We start from the raw sequence: 22,763 nt of genomic DNA, 5'->3' as shown, positions 1-22,763 counted from the left end.
AGGAAAAGAGTCAGGGGAGAGATGTTACATAATTTATTTTGACCTTCTTGCTTTTTCTTTCAATACGAGAGATTTATAGCCCTAGATTACCTGAATTATATTTTATGGCTTTTCATAACACTCTGCTCAGAACAGACACAGCCTTTATGTGAATATGGACACCATTTTTCAAAATCTCAATTTTACAAAGGCATTTTTATATATCATATCCTTAACAGGGAAAAACAAGTTACTGGAATTAACATTAAATTGCAGGGCTTTCCTAGAATCAGGCTAGCTTTGTCAAATGTCAAATGTCAAAATCATTATGCAATAGATAGATTAGTAAATCTATTTTTCTGTAATATATAAGCTCAATTCATTGCATAATAACTACTAAAAACTGTATAAATCAAATAATCAGGGCACCTATCAAGACCTAATGAAAACATCTTATCTTCAGATAATCATTACCTTAGGGAGACTATATTATAGTGGAGAAGTAAAAGTCACTTGAATGGCAAAGAGGATTCCAGGAAATTAGGTAAAGTTGCGTTTACATAAAGTTCCCACTGTACCAGCATGGTTAATTGATTTTCTTGTCACCTGTCTCACTTTCTGTGGAAAAAATCTTTCTAAAATGTACAGTCCACACTCCTGCCTTACAACGCAGCTAAAGGAGATGCGCTGGCTATCCGCGGCCTGGGTCTACAGGACTCCAGCCGGACATGTGCAAGAGGCGGAGGGGCCCTGCTGTCACCCTAGGACCAAGGACGAAGGGCGTCAATCTGACGTCTTTACTGAGCTGATGCTAAGACTGTACCTGGCTGCCACTGCCCTTTTCTCATCAAAGTGGGGCACAGGAACTTTTGGCAGCCTGAATGTTCCCTCAGGTTGACGTCATCCTTTACTTTATTGCGGGAAACTCAGCCTGAGCTCCCCACGGGGCTATGATGTGCATGAGGGTGGTTTTCAAGCTGTTCTGAGGTCCTCCAGGTGTCTCAGAAACAGCCGTGGAGGCTGGGGCGGGGGGGGGGCGGAGTGCCATCCCCCATTCCAACCCAGTCTGCTAAGATTTCATTTGAGTAAAGGGTTACAACTACAGGAGACTTGACCACCATTGCTACCGTAGGACTGAGGATCAGAAGATCCGGTTCTAGCCTCGCCCCTATCCCGTAACTCACTGTGAGACCTTGACAAGCCACTTTTCTCTCGCTCACAGTTCCCTCATGTGGGGCCCCCCATTCTACTGGTAGTTTAAAAGCTGCTCAGCCCAGTCCTGAGGGGCTGCTTCAAAAGGCCAAGAAGGCAGGTCTTCTTCATCCCCAATTCAACTATGGGGCTTCCCTTCTTTGTTTTACATATTTGGACTTCTGCAGGAAATATCATTTTATTCCTTCTTCAAAAAATTATAATAAATGCTAAACTACAGGATTATTAGGTTCTTTCCAACTCTGCCGCTATGCCCTGCAACAAGGCAACATCTGCTGGAGAGCCCATTCTTCAATCAAATCAGAAGATTCTGTCTTCATAGCAGAAAAAACAATGAAGCCAGAATTGTAGCTTCATTCAGTCAGTCAGTCAGCCAGTCATGTAATCCACAAACACCCACAGACTATTTACTTGTCCTCAGGCAACATGTTAAGTATGAGGCTACAACAGTGAACAAAAAAATGCCAGTCTCTGGCCTCCTGCTGCACCCAAGGTAGTGGGGAGGCAGATCTACTTAAAGAACCACACACATACTCTATTATAAGTGTGCCGAGTACAACGGAGGAAAACTACACGGTGCATGGAGGCTTAGAACCGTGGCTGGTGGGGGACGAATGAGGCGGAGGGATCTGGGAAGCCCTACCCTCACCCCCCAACCATTTGCTATCTTCACTCCAATGCACCGGGGTTAGCTGAACCCAAGCCCCATTTCTGCCTAAATTAAATGTCACGGTAGACTTAAAAATAAGCTATTACTCAGAATTGAAGAAGGAAAATCTTACACAGGCAGGGAATGGAAAATTTTAGTAGAACTGAATACTATATTCCTAAGTACAGTCTGACTAAAAACAGCCTCCTAGGGGAGGAGGGAGCACAGGGAGTAACCGTTAAGGGCCCGGGTTCAAATCGAGCTTCAGAGCCACACATGCGCAAGAGGCCCACGGGGATGGCCTGGGGCCTGACCGAGCCTGGAAACCCAGCTCACACTTGGGATTTGTCAGCACTTGGCTGGGTCTGTTTCTCCCTGGCCGCAGGCACGGTGAGCCTCCTGCCACCCATCTCCGACAGCTTGGCAGGGCCCACGAGGGCTCTGACATTGCCAAGCTCCGTTCCAGAACATTACACCACACCTTCAAAGCACGTACCTTGTTCTCCTTGTAAAGCAATTCAAGATGCAAAACCTTGCGGAGATTATTTCTGCTGTTTATGCTGAGGTCAGAGCGTGGGCGTTCCTGGTCCATGGTCACACATGTCTTCTTTAAGCCCTGCGGGAAGAAATCTGAATCATTATTTTCATTTTAAATCAAAACCTTCCACTCTCTGATGTAGGTTATAAATAAAACACTGTTGGTGTTCATTGTGATCATTCCTATCCTGCCTTCTTTGCAAGGATCTTGCAAGGGCCAAAAACTGACTTAAGGATTTATTTTTATATAACCTTTACGCTTGACATCTTCACAATTACTATTCTGAATCTTACAATAACTCCATGGGCTGAGCTGAGGTTGGAGCTGTTAGCCCATTTTATAGAAAAGGAAAGCGAGGTGCGGGTCACTGACTCACACAAGGCTGGAGCCCTGGGTTTGACACTAGATTTGGAGCCACTAGATTTGGAATACGAAGCTTTAAAAATAAACTAAAGGGAAAAAATGAGCAAAGGGCCAATAATGATTCCTTTCCTTTCTCAGGTGACAGCAAGGGTTGAATTGTCCAGTAACACAGGAGAATCACATAGCAAGGGGTTCTGACCATCCTGGCCTGTGAGTCGGCAATGACAGGACTGAGGCCCCCTGGAAGCATGTGGTAAACAGTTGCTGAGTTCCCAGTGAGGCCATTGCCACCAACCAGCTCTGACCTTCCAGAAGGCCCAGCTAAGATATACTCTGGCAATGGCGAATGCTATTTCCCGTGAGCCTGGCTTCTTCATTCAAAAAATAACCACAGAAGCTGCCTCCTACCCACCTCGCCGGGCCATGTTGATCACCAAACATGGAGGAGAACAGACATCTCGCAAACAGCTCAGCCTGGCGCTAAGGGAGCCCCTTGCTCCTCATGGATCCAGACCCTCACACTAGCCAGGCCTCAACTTCTCCCCCAGGCTTTGTGCTCACAACCTTACAGAGACTCCCACTAATGGGAAAACAAGACAAAACCTGCTGCCTGCCATGAACTGAGGGAAGAAGAATTTGTGGAAAAAGAGGGATGAACACAACCTGGAACCAAAGAGAATAAAAAGGAAGTGTTGAGGAGGGAGAACACAAAGAAATGGTGTACATGTTGGGGGAAAGGCAGGGGCATACTTGGGTGCTCTAGGGAAAATGAACTGGAAGGGGGGGTCATAGCAAGCACCCCCATTTAATCTGGGTTTCCCCATGGCTTTCCCGCCAATCAGAGTTAGGCAGAAACCATGAGACTCCCTCTCTGCTGGATAACGCTTTACGTTTGTCAACAGTTCAGATCAGCAAGTCTTGGCACACTTCACAAACTCACCGGGACTGTGGTACACACCATTTGAGAACCACTGGGGTAGTGGACAAGGATGCCCTCAGGAATCAGCCAGTCCTCAGTCCCATCTGGTCCACTTAATCTTCATCACTCAACAAACATTTCCCATGCACCTACTATGTGGTGGGCCGTTCTAGATGCAGGAGATACTGAGAGAATAAGAGAAACCCCACCCCTTCACAGAGTTGACATTCTGTTGGGAAAGCAGGAAAAGGTTTTCATGATTAGGTGACATTAGAGCAGAGATGTGAGGGAAGTAGGAGAGCAAGCCATGCAGACACTTGGGGAAAGTGTGTTCTCAGCAAGCAACAGCAAGTGCAAAGGCCCCGTGGCAGTCACAGGAGGCCAGTGCAGCTTGAGCTGCGTGACCAGGGGAAAATGGCAGGAAATGAGGTCAGAGAGGCTGCCCAGAGCCTGAAAAGGAAAGGCCTTGTTGACTTTTGTGAAATGGTGGGGTGGGGGCACGGTGAAAAGAGGAGCATGAACTGACTTGTACTTGTAAAGGATCACTGGCTGCTAGGTTGGGAACAGATTTGGGGAGGCAAGGGATTAAGCAGAAACTAGTTAGGACGCTATTGAACAACTCACATGACCGATGGAGGTGGCTTGGACCAGGTGGTTGCAGCAGAAGTAGAAAGAAGTGGCTACGTGCTCTATGTGCTTTGCTGGTAAAGCCAAGAGATGTACTCATGGACTGGATGGAGGGTGTGCACGAAGGAAAAAAGCCAGGAGTGATTGCAAAGGTTTGGGCCCAAGCAGCCAGAAAGATGGTGATACTGCCTACTGAAATGGGAAAAATTGCAAGACATAGAGGGAATCAGGAATTGGGTTTTGGACAGGTTGAGATACTTATTAGATATCCAAGTGGAAATGTAAAATCAGCTGTTGAAAAGAATGCAAGAATTCTGGGAGAGACTTGGGCCAGAGATAGGTATTTGGGAACTGTCATCATATTGATGGCTCTGGAATCCAGAAGACTGGCAGAGGCACCTGGAAAAGGGCAAGTGAAGAAGAGAAGATTGAGTCTGGGAGTCCCCCAGCATGCACAGCTCCAGGAAACGAGGGGGACCAGCAGAGAACCAAACAGGTTAGAGGATGCAAAGCAGGAAAAGGTGGTCTCCAGAAGCCAAGAGGAATGAATTTCCAGGAAGCAGGACACAATCAGCTGTGCCAAACACAATGTTAGACCAAGAAGTGTGAGGACTGAAGTTAAAGGTCATTGACAAACTTGACAAGAGTTGTTTCCGTGGATCGGGGGGACAGAAGCCTGATTAGAGCGGGTTTGAGCAAGCAGGAAGAAGGATTAGAATCAGAGCACACACAGCTCTTTCATGGGGTTTGGCTATAAGTGGGAGAAGGAAAATGGGCCAGTAGCTGGAGGGACTTGGGGGGTCAAGATGGGATTCTGCAGGAACGACAATAGAGGAGACAAAATGTATATGCAACAGGGAGAGGAGGACGGCAGCAGTGCCCTCAAGCAGGCAAGAAGGGACGGGCAAACAGGGAAGGGGGGGGCCTTTCCCAGGAGTATGGAAAATTCGCTCACAAGAGCAGGAGGGAGACAGAATGAGGGTCCTGGCCCAGGAAGATTCGCAACTGTGGTGGTACAGCCCGTCGCGAGTTTTCTCAGGACACTTCTGTTTTCTTGGTGAAATGAGAACAGGCATGAAGCTGTGGGGTTGGAGGAGAGGGCAGGTGTGAAACGGCCATGCCAGAGTGGAGAGAGGGAGCAGGTTGGAGAGCTATAAACAGGGAGGCAGGCATGCCCAAGGCCTCAGGCGGTGTGTTTCTCTCCAGCCCCATCCAGCGCTGCAGGGCAGGCATGGAGGGGGGGGGGGGGTGGCGAGGTTAATTTGAAAACTCGGGGGAACAGGAGGAAAGAAGAGAAGGGCAAGGGAGGTGAGCGTGTTGTTGAGGGTGTGGTTATAATGACAGGTGGGTAAGAAGTGGCCGGGGGCCGGGAGAAGTTGGCAGGAACTCTGGAATGCAGATGTGAGTGAGACCGAAGAACAGTTTATGACTAAGGGATGTGAGCTGTGAGTGAGGATGACAGAATGCTTGCACAGATTACAGAAAGGGTACAATGCTGGTAACAACGGGCCTAGGACATGACCGCCTGGAAAGGGTGGCAGAGGTAGGATGGGGACAAGTTGCTGCAGGAGAGGGAAGCTGCAGCACGATGGGAGTCCCCTTAGAGGACCCTGACCCTGCAGGAGACTGGCATGACTCTCCCTGAGGGCAGACCACGCATGGACGAGGGCCAATGTAGCTGGGTGTGATGTAGGGTAGAGGGCACAGGGGGCAGTAGTGGAAGGTGAGGTCAGCAGGATCATCGAGAACCTTGTAGGCCCAGGTGAGGACTTCCCTTGGATTTTATTCTGGTCGTAGTAAAGCCCGTGGAGGGTTTTGAGTAGAGGAGTGACAAGCTCTAACTTGCTCACCCCAGGCAAGTTTCTTTGCCCCCTAGTCTCATGATCGTCTCACATGAAAGAGAATAAGTATTCCTGTCTTTCAGGACTGTTATGAGGATCTGAGAAAACAAACAGGCAACTAGAAGGTACCTCATACCATGATGGGAACTCTAGGTTATACCTGCCTTGTGCCAAGCCCTGAGGGGAGTACATGGTCTCAGTGCAGAAGCAGAAGGTGACGGACGAGGAAAGCAGCTGATCTGGACTACAGTCCACAACTTTCTGAGTGACTGTGGGCAATTCCTTTGTCAGGTCAAAGCTTTAGTGTGCCCGGATAAAAAATGGGAGGGCGAGGAGGCCCCGTGAACCAGACACTGCCAAGGCTCCACCCGGATCAGGGGTCACTTCTGTGGACTGGTCTAGTGGGTGACACAGGCAGACGTATCAACTATAATGTGAGCGCCAGTGAGCAAGCCACAGACAAGGGAAGTCAGGTATTCCAACTGGAGTTATCCAAGAAGACTTCCTGAAGGAAACAGACTGGGGGTGGGCTGTGGATGGAACAGGGGAAAGCCTGTGGGAGAAGCTGGAACCGATGCTGGGGAGGTAGGAAGCCTTAGCAGGTGAAATGATGATAGTGGACGGCCTCACACGATGTGTCACTGACATCTGACGTGGAGCCAGGACTTGGGGACAGAAGGTCAATTGGCCATAAAAAGAGCAAATACAATGAAGCCACGCTGCATTTAAACATTTTCTAAATTTAAACAAAAAATTTTTTTTAGAAAGCAAAGAAAGACACTTTCAAAACAGATGCACATCAGAGATGGGGGCGGTAAAGACAATCCTGAATACAGGTACCTACTACGTGCAGGTACGACGCTTGGGGCCTGCCCATATATTATTAATCCTCATCATAAATCTGCAAAGGGTGGGTCTTAATAGTGCTGTTTTACAGACAAGGAAACTGAGGCAGTAAGTAACGGACCCAAGCTCACACTGCCAACCAGTTGCCGGTATTTGAACCGCTCCACCTGGGCCAAAGCCCTTCCCCTTTTCCGTTCAAAAAAATGATTTTGTTTGTGTGTATGTTTAATCCAGACAGGTGCCCATGGCCCCTGCTCAACAGGACACCGTGAGCGCCAAGCCGTCGGTCACTCTGCATAGAACGAGTTAGAATATGGAATAGGTGCCGTCCCTACACCGACTTACGCAGTAACCTAGAGCGACCTCTTTCCCACGGCGTCCCCACCTCCACTGCAGATGGCTTGCTAAGGGCCTCCCCAACTTTTGAGTACTCCGAAAACTCTCCCGGTGCAGCACAACGTAAGTTCCAAACAACCACGGCTGCAACCTCTGAGCTCGCCACTGCCGAGGAGCACGACTGAACGGTTCGACTCTCGGGAACATGTTTGGGCCCCTTGGGTTCCCTCTGGGGGGACGTTCTTCCCCGGTAGGGTGGAGGGGCCGGGACAGGCGACGGGGCCGAGCAGCCACGCCTGCGCGCCGAGCTCTGGCTCGGCCACCACGAGGCGGCTGTGCTTTTAGAGGCCGGGAGGAGGCCCCCCGCCCCCGGCCCATGGCCACCGCCCTGTACCCCGTCCCCGGCGGGAGGGGCAGGATGCCTGCGCAGGGCGGTGGCCGCGGGCCGGCGTGGCGGGCGGACGCTGCGCGGGGCCAGCGATGGCTCCTGGGAAATGTAGTTTCGGCAGGCCCGGGAAAGTGGCGCTCCCGTCTGGCATCCCCCGGGGCAGGGGGCGGCAGGGGCGGTTCTCCCTCCGCGAAGGCGCGGAGCTGGCAGTGGCACCCCAGACTGCGCCCTCACCCTGGGTCCGCGGCCCCGAGCGGCGGAGGCGGCCGACCTACCTTCCTGCTGAGGAACTCCCGGACCAGGGAGGCGGCCACCTCCTCCACGAAGAGGCTGTCCATGCCGCCGGCTCTGCCCACGAGGCCGCGCCGCCGCTGCCCAGGCCCCGGTCCGTTGGGGCCAGTATGGCCGCGTTGCCGTGGTGACGGTGTCACCGGAGCGCGGAGAGCTCCGCCCCTTCCCCGGAGCCCGCGGGCTGAAAGGGCGGGGATAAGGGGAGGAGCGTGCTTCAAACCGGCTTCCGAGAGCGGTAGGCAGCCCAGGGGCCAGGCGTGGCCTCCTGGCTCTGTCCTGGCTCGGTCCTGGCTCCAGCCTGTCCCTCTGGGTAGCCTAAAACCAGCCACTGCTCCCCGCTGAGTCCTGATTGCCCAAGATGGAAAATGGGGAGAATGCCTGCCTTCCTGTTCCTGGAGGAGTAAACCCACAGTGAAGTGGCCCAGAGAGGGCCACCTACAGCACAGCAGCTGGCTGCTGGGCTCACTGAGGCCAAAGGACCTTGGTTGGCCTGGACTGCGTGGGGCCAGGACTCTGTGAACTCCGTGCTGAAATAAAAGGACAAGTCCCTCACCCGTTTAATGCATGCTGTCCCATAATGAGACTGTCAGTAATTGAGCACCAAGCACTTTATATCGGTGCCATCGAAATAAGGACCCAATCATTATAAGTATCTATAATCATTTGCAAAGAAAAATATGCTTTTCCAAGCACCATAAAATGGAGCTGCTAAATAAATCAGAGCTACAGAGCATGACCCCAAGACCCATCAAATAGAATTTCTCCATGCCACAGACTAGCATAAAATCAGCATTAGCCAAGAAGAGCATTGGCCTCACAGTGGTCAGCTGTAATTTCTTCTCCTACTCAGAAATTCAATAGGCCACTTACTCACTGAGCTTAGCAATGGAATTGAATGAAAATTTAACTCCCAAAAGACCACATACAGCATATCTTTGTGTAAATGTAAAACAACTTAAACCAGAAAATCATAATTTGTGGGGATATAATGCTTCAGTGAAGTTTTTTTGTAAAAAGAGCAAGGGAGTGAAGACCACATGATTCAGAACAGTGACTGCTTCTGGAGGGGGAGGAAGGGGCACAGGGTAGGGGGGAACCACATGGGTACACATAAGTAATTGTCAATGCTCTGGGTGTCATTAGGGCATTTGTTTCTTAAGCATTTGTTATAGTATTTCAACTAATACATTAGTTTAATAAAAGATGGCCTTGCAGGGACTGATGTTGAGATGTCAGGGACCAAGGCATATTATTAATTAATTCTAAGCTCCGGAGGTCCAGAGGAAGGGAGGGGGGAATGGGAACGGAGGGACAATTTAGATGGCTTTGTCTCATAACACGGAGAAGGTTCTGTGATGTGTGTGCATATATACATGTGCATGTGTAAAATCCTACACATCACTGTACAGCAGTGGCTCTAGGACTCATCTGAGTCCGTGAGCTTGGACATTTGTGTGAGTCTGACCACAAGAGTTTCTGCGGTCCCTGGCTTCTGCCTGGTGCCCTGTGGGGCTCTGGCAGCAGGGTCCAGCAGGCACAGAACGGGCCTTGGAACAGGGCTGCTGCATTGTGTTGTGAGAGTTGAGTTCATGTGTTGCCTCCTCCAAGATGCTCCAGGACAGAGACTGACTGAATGGATCCCCCTGCAACCTTGGGGGCAGGGCAGGACTGGGCGTTTACCTGGGTCAGGGGGCTCCAGAGAACAGAGGTGGGAGCATGGATCTGACCAGGTGCAACATGTCTGGACCAGCTAGGTTGGAAGGATATTGTGAAAGTCCTTCTAATGACATGGCCCTCAGTCCTTCCCAGCCATCTGGCCACCACTCCCAGAGGTCAGGACAAGGAGTCCATTCCAGGTCATTGTCCTTGGCAGCATGAAGGAGCAGTTCCTCTACACACTCTCCACACAGCCCCACCTCATTGGCCACCTCCCAATCTCTACTTCACATGGCCACCAACATGAGACTGGCGGTGGAAGAAAGACCCAGCCTCAGCCAGGCCTCAGCAAGATGAAGTGGGACAGACATAGCCCTGGTGAGATTTGGCCTTTCACTGAGCCCAAAGCACGCAAGACGTCCTAGGTGCCAGGGGTGATCAGTCTTGCTGGCTGCTCAGGTCTTGCAGCAGGGCCATCCAGCCAGAGGGTGAGAGGAAGGGAGGGAGGGAGGGAAGAAGGGAGGGAGGGAGGGAGGGAAAGGAGGGGGAAGGAAGGAAGGAAGGAAGGAAGGAAGGAAGGAAGGAAGGAAGGAAGGAAGGAGGAAGTTCCTCCTCACATTTGAATGTCACCTAATAAGGTAGAAAGAATGATGGAATTAGCATTTGACAACTAGCAGGATAATAATTCATTCAGGCAAGAATCATCAATGGATGCTAAAAGTAGTGGGTAAAAGTTTGAGGAGGAACAGTACATTTATGTAATCTCAAAGTAGCTCTCCGTAAGATATTTGTGAATTACAAGGGGGAAACCTGTCACTTCACAGTTAAGAAAGTTGGCCAAGATGACATTAACCAAGTGATCAGAGTCACCATCACCAGCGATGGGACAGATCAACACCATGTCCCTCCCTATGCACTGAAAGAGACACAATACCACAGAAGTGGTATTCCTGCCGAAAGAGTAACAATAAGAACAACAACATCAGTGACTTAAACAAAATCAAATTTTATTTGTCTCTCACAGAAGTCCAGGGCTCATGCAGTGCCACACATTATTAGGTTCCCCATTTCTTTCTCTCTTGTTTCTCCACCATGTGTGGCCTTGACCACATAGCCCAAGATGGCAGCACCCATGTTCTAGGTAGCAGGATGGTGTAAAGAGTAAAGAATAAAAAGCAGAGTCCATATGTACCACATCTTAGAGAAGGTTTCCAGAAGCTGGCGCAGAATACTCTGCTTACATCCCTTTGTCAGAACTCCCTTGCTTGGTCACACCTAGCTGCAAAGGAGGCTGGGAAACGTAGTCTTTGATTCGTCAGCCAGATGAAAAATTCTATTACTATGAAAGGAATGATGGGTACAATGGACACAGGAGGACAACTAACAATCTTTGGCACACTGGTGTTGTGTTGTTTCAAAATGGCCTATTTCTACACCCTTGGTCCTTTCTGTTAGGATCTTGAATCATGGCACCCTCTCCACTTCAAACACTTACGGTGCACACAATATACCCAATCCTGTGCCTTGACGTGCCCGTTGCTCAGAACCCATCTCCTGCTGACCTGGATCCCCAAACACGCCTGGGCCAACCCCACTCCCACGCCTGTGCACGACTTGAAACCTCAATACCATTTCCTATTAGGAGAGGCAGCAGCGGAGGGAAACTCTCCCACGGCCTCTCCTCTCCGCTGACATTCAGGCTGATTTAAACTGAGATAACCAAAACATCCAACCTTTGTTCCTTCCTTCCGAGATAAGCAAATTAAAACGCCTGTGGTAAACAGCTGTTTCTCTTGACCTTGGGCTTGTTCAGAGCTCGGGGGGAGGAAAAGGAGATTTGAGGGTTTGAAATTAGCATGGAGTAGCAAGATGGCAGGACTTGTCAGTGTTTCCAATGGAGCCTGAACGTCACCACTTGCCCAGAATGCACTAGGGTAGGAAAGGTCTGCGTTTAAAGGCAAAGATGGCAACAGTCACAGATCTCTCATCACTGTGTCTTTTCTTCCTCATCCCGCACTCCACCCACCAGCTCCAGCTCCACCCCCACAAGCATGTGGGGTGTTTTGGTCTTGGGGTGGGAGGAGATTGGGAAGTTGATATGCTTTTTGGAACCTGCAGAGTCTTTGTGGAAGCTTCTCTCTGAGTCTGGCTTGGCCTAGGATGGTACTTGATTCCCAAAATACGGTAGGGTGGAGGCGTGGGGAGTGGGGACTCTCCTGAGACTCTATAACCAGCAGCCTGCGTCTTCTCTGTCCTTATTTGTGTCACTGCAGGGGCAATGATGTGGGCATGGGTCCTGTGACGTGGGCATGGGTCCCTGTATCATTAGTCACATCACACAAGTTTTTCCCTCTGCCAGAAATGGCTAGCCCTTCTCCTCTCCGTTAGACATTCCTGAACGACTCACTCTTAAAACCCAGCTCAAATGTCACTTCCAGGAAGCCTTTCTGGGATTCCCCCAGCACCAGCTCCACATGCTCCCGGCACCCTGTGAGATGACAGTGTGGGCCACAGGGGAAGCTCTGAGGCTCTTGAGCTACACTGCCCGGATGCAGAAGCCTGGCTTAGCTTCTTGGTAGGTGCGCAATTTGAGCAAGTCTTATAACGTCTATGCCTCAGTTTCCCCACCTGTAAAATGAGGATTAGAAGCAATACCTTCCACATGGGGCCATGGGGAGAATTAAATGTTTTTCAAAGTGCCTGGCCTCATAGCAATGTTAGTCACAATAGCCAAAAGGTGGAAATGATGCAAGTGCCCCCTGATGGATGCATGCATAACACAGTGGGGTAGGTAGTCCCAACAATGGAATATTGTCCAGCCTGACAAAGGAAGGAAATGCTGCGATACGTACAGCGTGGATGAACGCTGGAAACATCATGCTTGGTGAAATAAACCAGCCACAAAAAGACAAATACTGCATGACTCCCCTTACGCACGGTACCTGGAGTAATCAGGTTCATACAGGCGGGAAGGAGAATGGTGTTTGCCAGGGGCTGGGGAGAGAGGGAAATGGGGAGCTGTTTTTTAGTGGGGACAGAGTTTCAGCTTAGGAAGTTGCAAGTGTTCTGGAGATGGACAGTGGTGCAGTTTGCTCAATGATGGGAATATACTCGATGCCACCCGACTGTACCTCTAGAATGGTTAAGATGGTAAATGTTATGTGATGTGTGTTTTACCACAATGTTAAAGATAAGTACTTTTTAAAAGGGGATGGCACTTAAGTGCCATGAGGGTGCCAGCTATGCACGTGAGCACACGACCTATGTGCTCGTCTGTCCCTGTCCTCCAGGGTGGCCACTGAAGGAGCTCACCCCTGGTCTAACGAACACTCCAGAAAGGGCAGGAGGAGGGCTGAAGGTGCAGAACTCGTGCGGCCTATCTCACAGGGAGAGACGGAATTGTTGGGGGGAGAAGAGTATGGAACGAGGCAGGGAAAATCCCAAACGGAGACTAGCCCCCAAGGAGGGGTGGCAGGGAAGGAAACTGGCCCGGGAGGAGCCTGGGGAGCCTCACATGAGACAGACAGAGTTCATACCACTGGGAAGGCCCCAAAGAGAGCTGGGAGCCCTTCCTCCTTGGGCCTCGGGCGGGGTGCCTGACACCATCATGCTGGACACAGCCCCCCCTCCCCAAGTCTTCCCACAAGGGTGTCCAAGGCAGCTGTCATGTGGAGGCCAGTGCATACTGGAGATGGAGGCTGAGGCGCTGACCTCGAAGAACAGGCTGTCACGCAGCTCCCCGCGGATCCCACAGAGGAACGTGTGAAAGTGGTCTGAGGCTTGAGGGTGGCTGCAGGGTGACCTCTCTGGGGTCCAGTTGAGTCCCAGCAGGGCCCGCCGGAACACGCACAGTTGGCCATGCATGTGCTGTGTCTGAGGATACTGCCTCCAATCCAAGGGTCTCATTGGGAGCACCCCACCTCCTTCCGCCTGTTTCTCATTCTGTCACAAGCATTTCTAGAACCTCCCCGTATGTGATGCCTCTCCAGACAAGTCCAGAACGGGGTCTACTCGGATAGATACACATTGAGGGAAGGGCTGGAGCTGCCCTTGCTGACCAAGCTGATGCAGGAGAGACCCAAGGGGAGGAGGGGCTTCTGCGCCCTTCCAGGCTTGTGGGGACACCTAGTGGAAAAGAGGGTACACTGGCGTGGTCACTCCAATCTCCCACTAGCTTGCTGTGTGTCTCCGGGCAAGTCACACACCCTCTCCGGACCTCAGGTTCCCGAATTATAGAACAAAGAGATTGGACTAGATCATTTCAAGGGGCTGTTTCAGATCCCCTACGGGGAAATAATGTCAACAGTCATTTGTGCAAAATCTTTTACTTATCAAAGCACTTTCACATCAATGATTTCCTGCTCCTGGAATTTTCTTGTAGATTATTAGATTGGATCCCATTTCCCGTACTTCACAGAAGGGAACTATGAGGCCCAAAGAAAGGAAAAACTCACCCAAGGTCATCCAGCCAATCAGTGGCAGGGCTAAGACCAGAATCCTAGCATGCAGGTCTCTTGACTCTTACAAGGATGGCTGACACCGCGATGTCAGAAACAGCCACCATCTCCCGTGAATGCAACAAGGGAGCCCTGTCATAAAGCAGAAACTGTCAGAGGAGGCCTGGCTTCTTGGCTGCTGAGAGACCCCAGGTAAGCCAATCCTCCCTTGGGCCTCAGTATTCTTCTCCCTTAAAATGGGAATGGGTTGTGAAACCTCCCACAGACAGAGAGAAATTCACCCCCCCCCCCTTTTCCAGAACCAGGGAGTCACTGACTTGGCCACAAACCAGACAAATGAATCTACTGCTGTGGGGGTCAGGCCTCCTGCCCCGGAAGTCGGAAGGACAAGAATGTCTTATTCTGGACGCCTGCGTGGTTCGGTCTGTTAAGTGTCCAACTCTTGATTTCAGCTCAGGTCATGATCTCAGGGTCGTGAGATCGAGCCCCACATTAGACTCCACATTGCTTGAGATTCTCTCTCCCTCTCCCTCTGCCCTTCCACTCTGCACCTGCCCCCCTGCCCCGCTCACTCACAGGCTCTCTCTCTCTCAAAAAAACCCCAAAAAACAAGAAACAAACATAAAAAGGAATGTCTTGTTCTGTCTTTAAATAAACAAACAATTCTAACCCCATAGGGCCCAACCGACTCAGTCCTCCACAGAGGCAAGAAAACCCAGCAGTCATTCAGTGCCTGGTTTCCAGGGGTTGGGTACCTGGGCAATTTCTGGGGAGGCCTAGCACCATGGTGCCAGCCCACAGAAGGCATTCAGAGCAGGCAGGAGGCTGGAGCTTGCCTGCTGTATAATTTGAGGAGCATTTAATAAAGGGATGGCATTAGCAAAGGTGGGGGCAGGGTTGAGGGAAGCCACAAGGTACCTATATTAATCAGGATTCTCCTGAAAAACAGAACAGGATGTGTGTATGTATATACACATATATATGTGTACACACACACAGACACACACACACACACACACATATATAAGAGAGTTGTCTTAAGGAATTGTTCAAGCAATTATGGAGGCAAGCAAGCCCACAATGTGCAGGGTAGACCAGTAGGCTGGAGACCCAGGAAGAGCTAATGCCACAGTTCATATCTGAAGGCTGTCAGGCTGGAAATCCAGAAAGAGCCGATTCAAGAGCCAACTCAAGTCCAAAGACCATCTGCTGGCAGAACTCCCTCGTGCCCTTGGGGAAGGGCAGTCATTTGTTTTAGTCAAGATTTCAACTGATGGGATGAGGCCCACCCACATTCTGGAGGGCAATCTGTGTACTGAAAGTCTACCAATTTAAACACTAATCTCCTCCAAACACACCCTCACAGAAACAGTCCTGATAATGTCAGATCACATATCTGGGCACCACGGCCCAGCTCCACTGACACACAGAATCACCCATCAGAGGACTCCAGGATTGGAGGCATTATCTGCCCTAGACCTGGGACAGCCATATGGAGAGGGCCTCCTGCAGCAGCCAACAGCAACGGAGCTGAAGAAAAAATACCCAGAGCTTGCTCTCCTCCTTGCCTTCTCCATCCTACCGAGCCCGGCTGAAATCCGGAGGGCAGGGGAGCTGCTAGCAGAGTCCACGTGGGTCAGCCTCCCGGGGCTCACAAGAGGGTGCAGAAGGATGGAGAGTGGTATTGAGGGACACATGGAAGATGCCAACATGGCATCCCATTAACAATTATGGAACTGAGCCGTGGACACCTGTGTACCTCCCAGGGGACACCCAGAGCTCCTGCAGTGGGCTGTGGGCATCTGGGGGTGGGGAATGATCCCCCTTTCCAGAACCATTTACTCTGCTACAATGGAACAGACAGAGGAGGCCCGCCCCAACTCAGGGTTTCCAGTGCCTCCCAGTGTTGCCCAGAGAAATGAATCCAAACACCCCGAGCATTCCAGAACCTCTGCCCTCAGGCCTCAACGACATCTCCACCAGTTCTGCCCTCTCCATGCCAGCACACATCCTGACCTCGGCTTGGCGGGGGGACCTCAGAGCACTAGGGTCATCTGCTCAGAGTCAAGTCTGTTATGAACAGATGCTAAGGCAGGCTTTTTCAACCTCAGCACCATTGACATGTCAGGCCAAGTATTCTCCACTGGAGTGGGGGCTGAACTGTGCCTTGGAAGATATGCAGCAGCGTCCCTGGCCTCTACCCACGAGACGCCAGCAGCACCCTCTCCCCAGTTATGAGAACCGAACATGTCTCCAGATGCAGCCCGATGTCCCCTGCGAGGCCAAGTCACCCCTGGTTGAGAAGCACTGTCCTGAGGTTTGCCTTGTATCAATCTGCCAACCCTTCCTTCACGCCAGGGAGGTTTCAGACCCTTTCTAAGAACGTCTGCATCATCTTAAGCGTCTTTCTGTATCGTGACTTTTGGATATAGTTCAAAGGACGTTCCATTCAAGGGGACTTCTGACTTAATTTCAAGAAAATGAGCAACTTTCAAGCTGCCTATCAAGAAAGTAAGACTGCTTGAGAGTCAATGAGATGAGAAAAGGCTCGATCTCCTTCCCAAGGTTAAGAAAACTGCCGTCTGCATTTCTCACTCTCTGACACCCCTGTTCTTGCTCTTGCCGCCTGACCTCGTGCAGGGAAAAAGAAGGTCCAGAGAAGAACTTACAAGTATAGAGCAGACTTTTCACTGGTGAGTTGTAAGCAGCCGCATGGAGTCTCATCTCACGCCGAACACCAAAATAAAGGATAAAGGTCTTTTTTAACCATCAATCACAGAAGCTGTCGCAACTGAACAGCTATCAAATCTCTGGACAAGGAAGGGGTTTCAAAGCTTAGGTACAAGAAAACCCAAAGGAAAAAACATGAACACATTTTATTAGAGAAAAATGAAACAAATATTTGTCCCGAAGAAATTAAAAGACGAAACACATTGTTGTCCTTTTGGAAAAATGATCTGGCAATAATTCACCTAAATTATTTTTGCTAAATTACTAGCCTAAATTATCTGTACTAAAAGCTTTACAACTTTGACTTTGTAATCCCACATCTAAGAACCCAACCGAAAGCCAGAATCCGAAACACAGGAAAAGTTCGATGTGCAAGGATATTGATTTCAGCGTGATTTACAATCGTTGCCAGTCTCTTGGCCATCAACCCCTAGGGGAGCACTAAGGGAGCAGTTAAGTCAAACTTCCATGAACTTCTCCCTATACTACTGATGACACAGCACTAAAAGCTGACATTTCCAGAATCTTTAGAGTGACACAGAGAGGTGACACTGACCCAACGCTGGAGAACAAAGCACGCACAGAAGGACACACTCAGCAAGGCTAGAGTTCTGGAAAGACATTTCAGATACAAGTGTCCGGGTATAAGAGACCCTGAGACAAAGATAATATGTTCAACGTCACCCATTATTTTAATCCACTTAGAATGTATGCTAATTGAATTTTAACATGAAATTCATTTTTAACAAATTGGATAGAAGTCTAACTGTTTTCTTCCAACCAGATGGGCCCGTGTCTTACCACCATTTATCATTTGATCAGCGTTTCTCTCAGGGAATGGAAATACCACAGAGGATGGGGTCTCTTCATTTCAGAAGAGTGGGGAGTTCGCATTGAACACAGTGCAGCTGTAGTGTGTATTATGTTGACATTTGAAATTCTGAAAAAGAAAAGTTGATCTTCTTTGATTCTGAGCAGTAGGACTAAGGGGCTTTAATACTCAAAGTGTGATGGCCTCCAAACCAGAATCTGCATTTTAACCAGGTCCGCAGGTGTCCCCCACGAGTTTGAGCAACACTGCTAAGGGACACAGGTAGACTGGGTGGGGGGACGGCATAGCGTGATGGGTTCAGAGGTAGGTTTGCAGTCAGTCTTTATTTTGTCTTTGGACACAGGCCTTGAAACCTGGACCCATCACTTGCCGCCGAGGACATTTCGGGAAAGTGCACCCTGTGGCAGGGTAGGGGTGCCAATATCTGCTTTACAGATTTGAAGGTGGCAGAAGCCAGGGGACACCTGGCACATGGTGGGTCCCCACAGGCGTTCTCCTCCCACCAAGTGTTCTTCTTGGTCCTGTTCTTTCAACATCCATGGGAGGGGCGGCTTGTGACAGGCCGAGGCCCCAGATTTGCACATTGGCAAAACAGGCTAAGGTTTCTCACCTGAAATCTCTGCTCTTAAGTGGATTTGTGAAAGAGATTTGGCAACACATTTTTTTTATATAACACTTTTTATTTTGAGATTAGATTCCTGTTCAGTTGTAGAAAATAAACAGGTACCCTTTTTCCAGTTTGCCCCAGCATCTTTCGAAATAATAGTACAGTATCACACCTGGGATATTGTTATTGATACAATCCACTGATCTTTTTTTTTTTTTTAATTTATTTATTCGACAGAGATAGAGACAGCCAGCGAGAGAGGGAACACAAGCAGGGGGAGTGGAAGAGGAAGAAGCAGGCTCCTAGCCGAGGAGCCTGATGTGGGGCTCGATCCCATAACGCTGGGATTACGCCCTGAGCCGAAGGCAGACGCTTAACCGCTGTGCCACCCAGGAGCCCCACAATCCACTGATCTTATTCAGATTTCCCTAGTTTTACTGGTGTGTGCGTGTGTGTGTGCGTGTGTGTGTGTGTGTTAAGTTCTACGCAATTTTATCGCGTGTTCTGTTTATACATGACAGCACTTTTTTTTTTTAAGATTTTATTTATTTATTTGACGGCCGGGAGGAGCAGAGGGAGAGGGACAAGCCGACTCCTGGCTGAGCACAAGCCCATCGCAGGGCTCCATCTCACGACCCTGAGATCACGACCTGAGCGGAAATCAAGCGTTGAATGCTTACCCAACTGAGCCACCCAGGCGCCCCGACATGGCAACACTTTTTAAACAGTTTATCTAAACATAGGCTTCTCAGGCTTTTCAGAAGCCCTAGCTGTTTACTTCTGCCCTGAGCAAAAAGAAAGTATTAACTAAGCAAGTTAAGTAAACAGGACTGAAGACAGGAAGGAATATGTAACCCCATTCAGGACAAACTGCTTTCTCTCCCCCCCCCCCTTTTTAAGAGAGGGAGAGGTTGGGGAGGAGCAGAGGGAAAAAAAGAGAGAGAATCTTAAGCAGATTCTACGCTCAGCCCAGAGCCGGATGTGGTCCTCCATCTCAGGACCCTGAGATCTTGACCTGAGCTGAAATCAGGAGTCCGGTGCTTAACCAACTGAGCCGCCCAAGCGCCCCCAGGACAAACCGTTTCCAAGAACAAGCTCGCTGTCCTTGGCCAGTGAAACCTTAGCCATCTCTGATTCCTGTTCCCTCCCCCTTCGGGGTCTTTCCACTCTCGTTCTTGTTTTCCCTCCAAATCCAAAGAGGAAAGCATCTCTGACCTATTGGAGACACCTAGTCTCCCTCCGAGTCTTTGTTTCATCTCTCCCTTGGCCACCTGTCTCTGTCTCTCTCTGCCCCTGTCCCTCTGTTACATTCTGTCCCTCTCCTTGCTTCACACAGCAGCACCTACACTCAAAACATCACCTCCCAGGAACCAAGAGCCAAGAACACCCGGGAACATTCCCATGCTCTTGATAGTTACCAGCCAGATAAATTCCAGCCAGAGAAGCTACCTATGGCCTAGCTCCCTGTGTGTGGACTCTGCTTCTTCCAAACAGCGAGGGCCTGCTCTGAGATCAGGAAGCTCCTTCTGGGAAGAGACTGGGAGAGGAAGGGTAGATGGAACAGAGCCCCAGGAGCAGGGGGACGTGACAGGAGCGCCCCCCAGAACGGAGGCCAAGCTGTGAACAGGCACAGAGGACTGTGAGAAAGAGGACGACCCCCAAGACTACGTAAAGACCTGTTATTCTTCTGAGTCAGGGACCCTTGCCAAAAGGAAAGCCTGAAACGTAACATGGAAACCTCTTCCAGACCTCCTCTCTGGATGAGTGGCTGGTGTCCACGCAGAGTGGGGTACAGGCCTGCACCTGACAGAGAGCTGCTGGCTGGCAGCCAGGCACCCGTCCTCTGGGCCCCTGCTCACCACGGATGCTGCAAGACACCCCAGCCTGTGAGTGCACGACGGCCTCCGCTCCGAGGCCCAGATCCCACTCCCACTCACTCATCGTCAAATCCTCTTGCCTTCCGATCAGCTGAGCCAGATACGAACCCACTGGCTCAGGTCTTCAGGTCTCAGCCCTTATCAGAGGTCCTGTCCTCTGCGGCAGGGCTTATGTCACTGTCCCCCGCATTTTAAATCCAAAGTCAGACCCTGTTGACCTCTCAGTTCCTGCTGAGAAGCCATTCTGAAGCCTGCCCAGAAGTGCAGAACTTGTCCTACCAGGCCCCTCGTGGCAATCCTGGGGGCAGCAAGGGGGATGTGATCTGAGCCCCAGCTGTGTGAGTCTGGTATCCCCACTCAGCCTGGGGCCCTCCCAAAGGCAGGCTCGGTCTCTTATGGTCACCCTCCCCAGAGGACAAGGCCCAGGGAAGGGCAGAGCCTGCAGTCTTTTCCAGCCACCTTAGCTGGGCATGGAGTTGGGGTGTGTCCCCCATCGCAGACCCAGTGGACGTTGTCTCCTGCAGGAGGAGTGGGAGGCCACATCCTGACTGACACTCGCATAGGCCCCACCATCCAGCTGGAGCTTCAGATTCCTGCCCTAACCTTGGGCCACGAGCGCCTGCCCCAGCTATGGGTGGGGGCGGCCTGCAGTGGAGCAGGGCTGGGGGGAGAGAGATCCCAGCACATAATGACCCACAAGGCCCCTGCAACCTGGCCGCTGCCTTGTGTCCTGTAGCCGCCATGCAAGGCTCCCTGAACCAGTCCGGCGGCTTCCTACCTGCATGTCCTCACGACACAGGACTCTCTCCAGCAGCCTCTGTCCCAGCTCTGCACAGCCTCCAACACGGCGTGAGCGGCAACAGTGAGAAGGATTGAGCCAGGACTCCTCGCCCAGGGGAAGGAGCAGCCTCCATTTGCTCTTCTGCCGCTCAAGCCCAGTGTTTTCCAAAGCGCTTCCACTGTGTTCTTGGGGGGTGTCTGAGTCTTAAGTCCCCAGCGATAGCAAGTGCTCCTCCCAGGGGCAGCTGAGTCTTGGGATCCTGAGGGCAGAGAGGAGGCTATGTGAGATGGCAATGGCACCCCAAGGCCACCAGAGGGCAGTGCAGGGCAGAAAGCGGCCAGCAGAGGCGCAGGGAGGCCAGAAGTCACCGCATTCCTTAGGAATGAAGACCACCTTTGGGCCCATTGAGGTCCTGCCAGGCGTCATCCAGCAGAGAAGCCATGAGCCAGGCCACCCAGAGGAGGCTGAAAACCCTCGGACAGGCAGGGCCTCCACGAAGCCAGAGCTCTCCTGTCTCTCTGTGCGTACCAGACAATGCATTTTAGCTGGGGCCCAGGAGACTAGGGCTTTCCAAACTAACTTGCACGTGAGTTACCCTGGAAATTGGCTATGAATCTGATCCAGGGAGGCCTGAGGCCCCAAATTCTGGCCACTGGGGTTTCATCCTCTGGCAGGAGGCTAGGAGAGTTTGCTCTAAAGAATCCCAGCCGCCCAAGAAATTGACACCCAGCGTCCCCTGACAAATAGCTCAGCCAGAGTGGTCCCCCTGTAGGTACAGAGCTCCTAATCTCTGCAGTGCCTGACTCCATGAGCAGACTGCTAAGGATTGCATATAGATGAGGAAAGTCTAACTGGTGGAAGATGAAAGGAACAGGAAAAAAAGAAACAGATAGTGTAGAGAGAATATATCTTTTTTAAAAGCATCAATATTCCCTGCGAGATAGAAGATGTTGTATGCACAAAACAAGAACAGCATGCAAGTTGCTTGGCTGCAGCGGGGCGGGGGGGGCAGTCCCATGCCCACTGACAGCCCAGCTGTGTGTCACCTCGAGCCAGAGACCGCCCCTGTCTCTCCACTTTCCTGACTCAGGGCCTTCTCCACTCCAACCCGGCCCCCTGCAGGCTCAGCCCAGCAGTAGGAGGGGGGCATCAACATGCCAGGGTAATTCTCAAATCGTGGGACAAGAGTCCCTGTGGATAAATGCCTCAGCCTTCTGTCCCTTTGAATGAACAAGGAGAAAACAGCATTGCAAAGGTACAGCGGAGCAAAATCTGGAGAATGGAGGGGCTCAGAGGAAAACTTGGCTGCCCCAGGGCCCTACACATGAAGGGAAAGGCAGGCACAGAGCAGGCACACGTCCCCAGGCACGCCATGAGGTCTGAGGAGAAGGGCTCCCCACCGCACACCTGGGTCAGGGGCACTCCAGGAAGTGGATGGCCCCTCTTCAGGGCCAGATGAGACAGAAGGCGCACGGAGAGGCCTGGCCTGGGCAGCAGGAGGCCCAGTTCCAATCCTGAGTCCACCAGTGACAGCAGTGTCACCACAACTCATTTCCCCCCAGAGCCTCATCCCATGTGTGTGCAAGACTCACGCCCTCATTTAGCGTGGCTGCGTGGATGGCCCCCTTCCCTTCGCAGTCCCAAGCCCCTGCTGACGCTGCTGCCTCCAGCCCCAGATCGAGGGCCCCTGGTTCTCTTTTTGCAAGACAGACAACCTCATGTCACCGAGCCCATCAGAAGCAACAACTCCCAGCCCCAGGCAGGCTTCTCTCTCCCTGACGTCCTGGGACCCCGGCTCCCCCCCCAACACCCCACATGTGAAGGCACACACACG

General features: G+C 51.1%; 1 protein-coding gene across 2 annotated transcripts in view; it reads right to left on the bottom strand.

Moving 5' to 3' along the window:
• Nucleotides 1-8,327, bottom strand: part of MINDY4 (MINDY lysine 48 deubiquitinase 4) — a 103,354-nt gene extending 95,027 nt beyond the window's left edge. Inside the window, exons 1-2 of one of the 2 annotated variants that reach the window (XR_008956355.1) lie at nt 7,320-7,929; nt 2,337-2,456 (exon numbers count right to left, since the gene is read on the bottom strand). Coding sequence is in view for 1 of the 2 variants with exons in the window: in XM_026508713.4 (XP_026364498.2) it covers nt 2,337-2,456; nt 7,974-8,036 (183 nt within the window). In the remaining variant the exon portion in view is untranslated. Of the gene's footprint in view, nt 1-2,336; nt 2,457-7,319; nt 7,930-7,973 lie in introns of those variants that run through there. The other variant, XM_026508713.4, reaches the window with a different exon arrangement.
• Nucleotides 8,328-22,763: the final 14,436 nt, after the last annotated feature.

Source organism: Ursus arctos, unplaced genomic scaffold (assembly GCF_023065955.2).
Source record: "Ursus arctos isolate Adak ecotype North America unplaced genomic scaffold, UrsArc2.0 scaffold_3, whole genome shotgun sequence".
Classification (NCBI taxonomy): domain Eukaryota; kingdom Metazoa; phylum Chordata; class Mammalia; order Carnivora; family Ursidae; genus Ursus; species Ursus arctos.
Note: the sequence above shows the minus strand (reverse complement) of the source record. Positions and strands in the feature narration are given on the sequence as shown.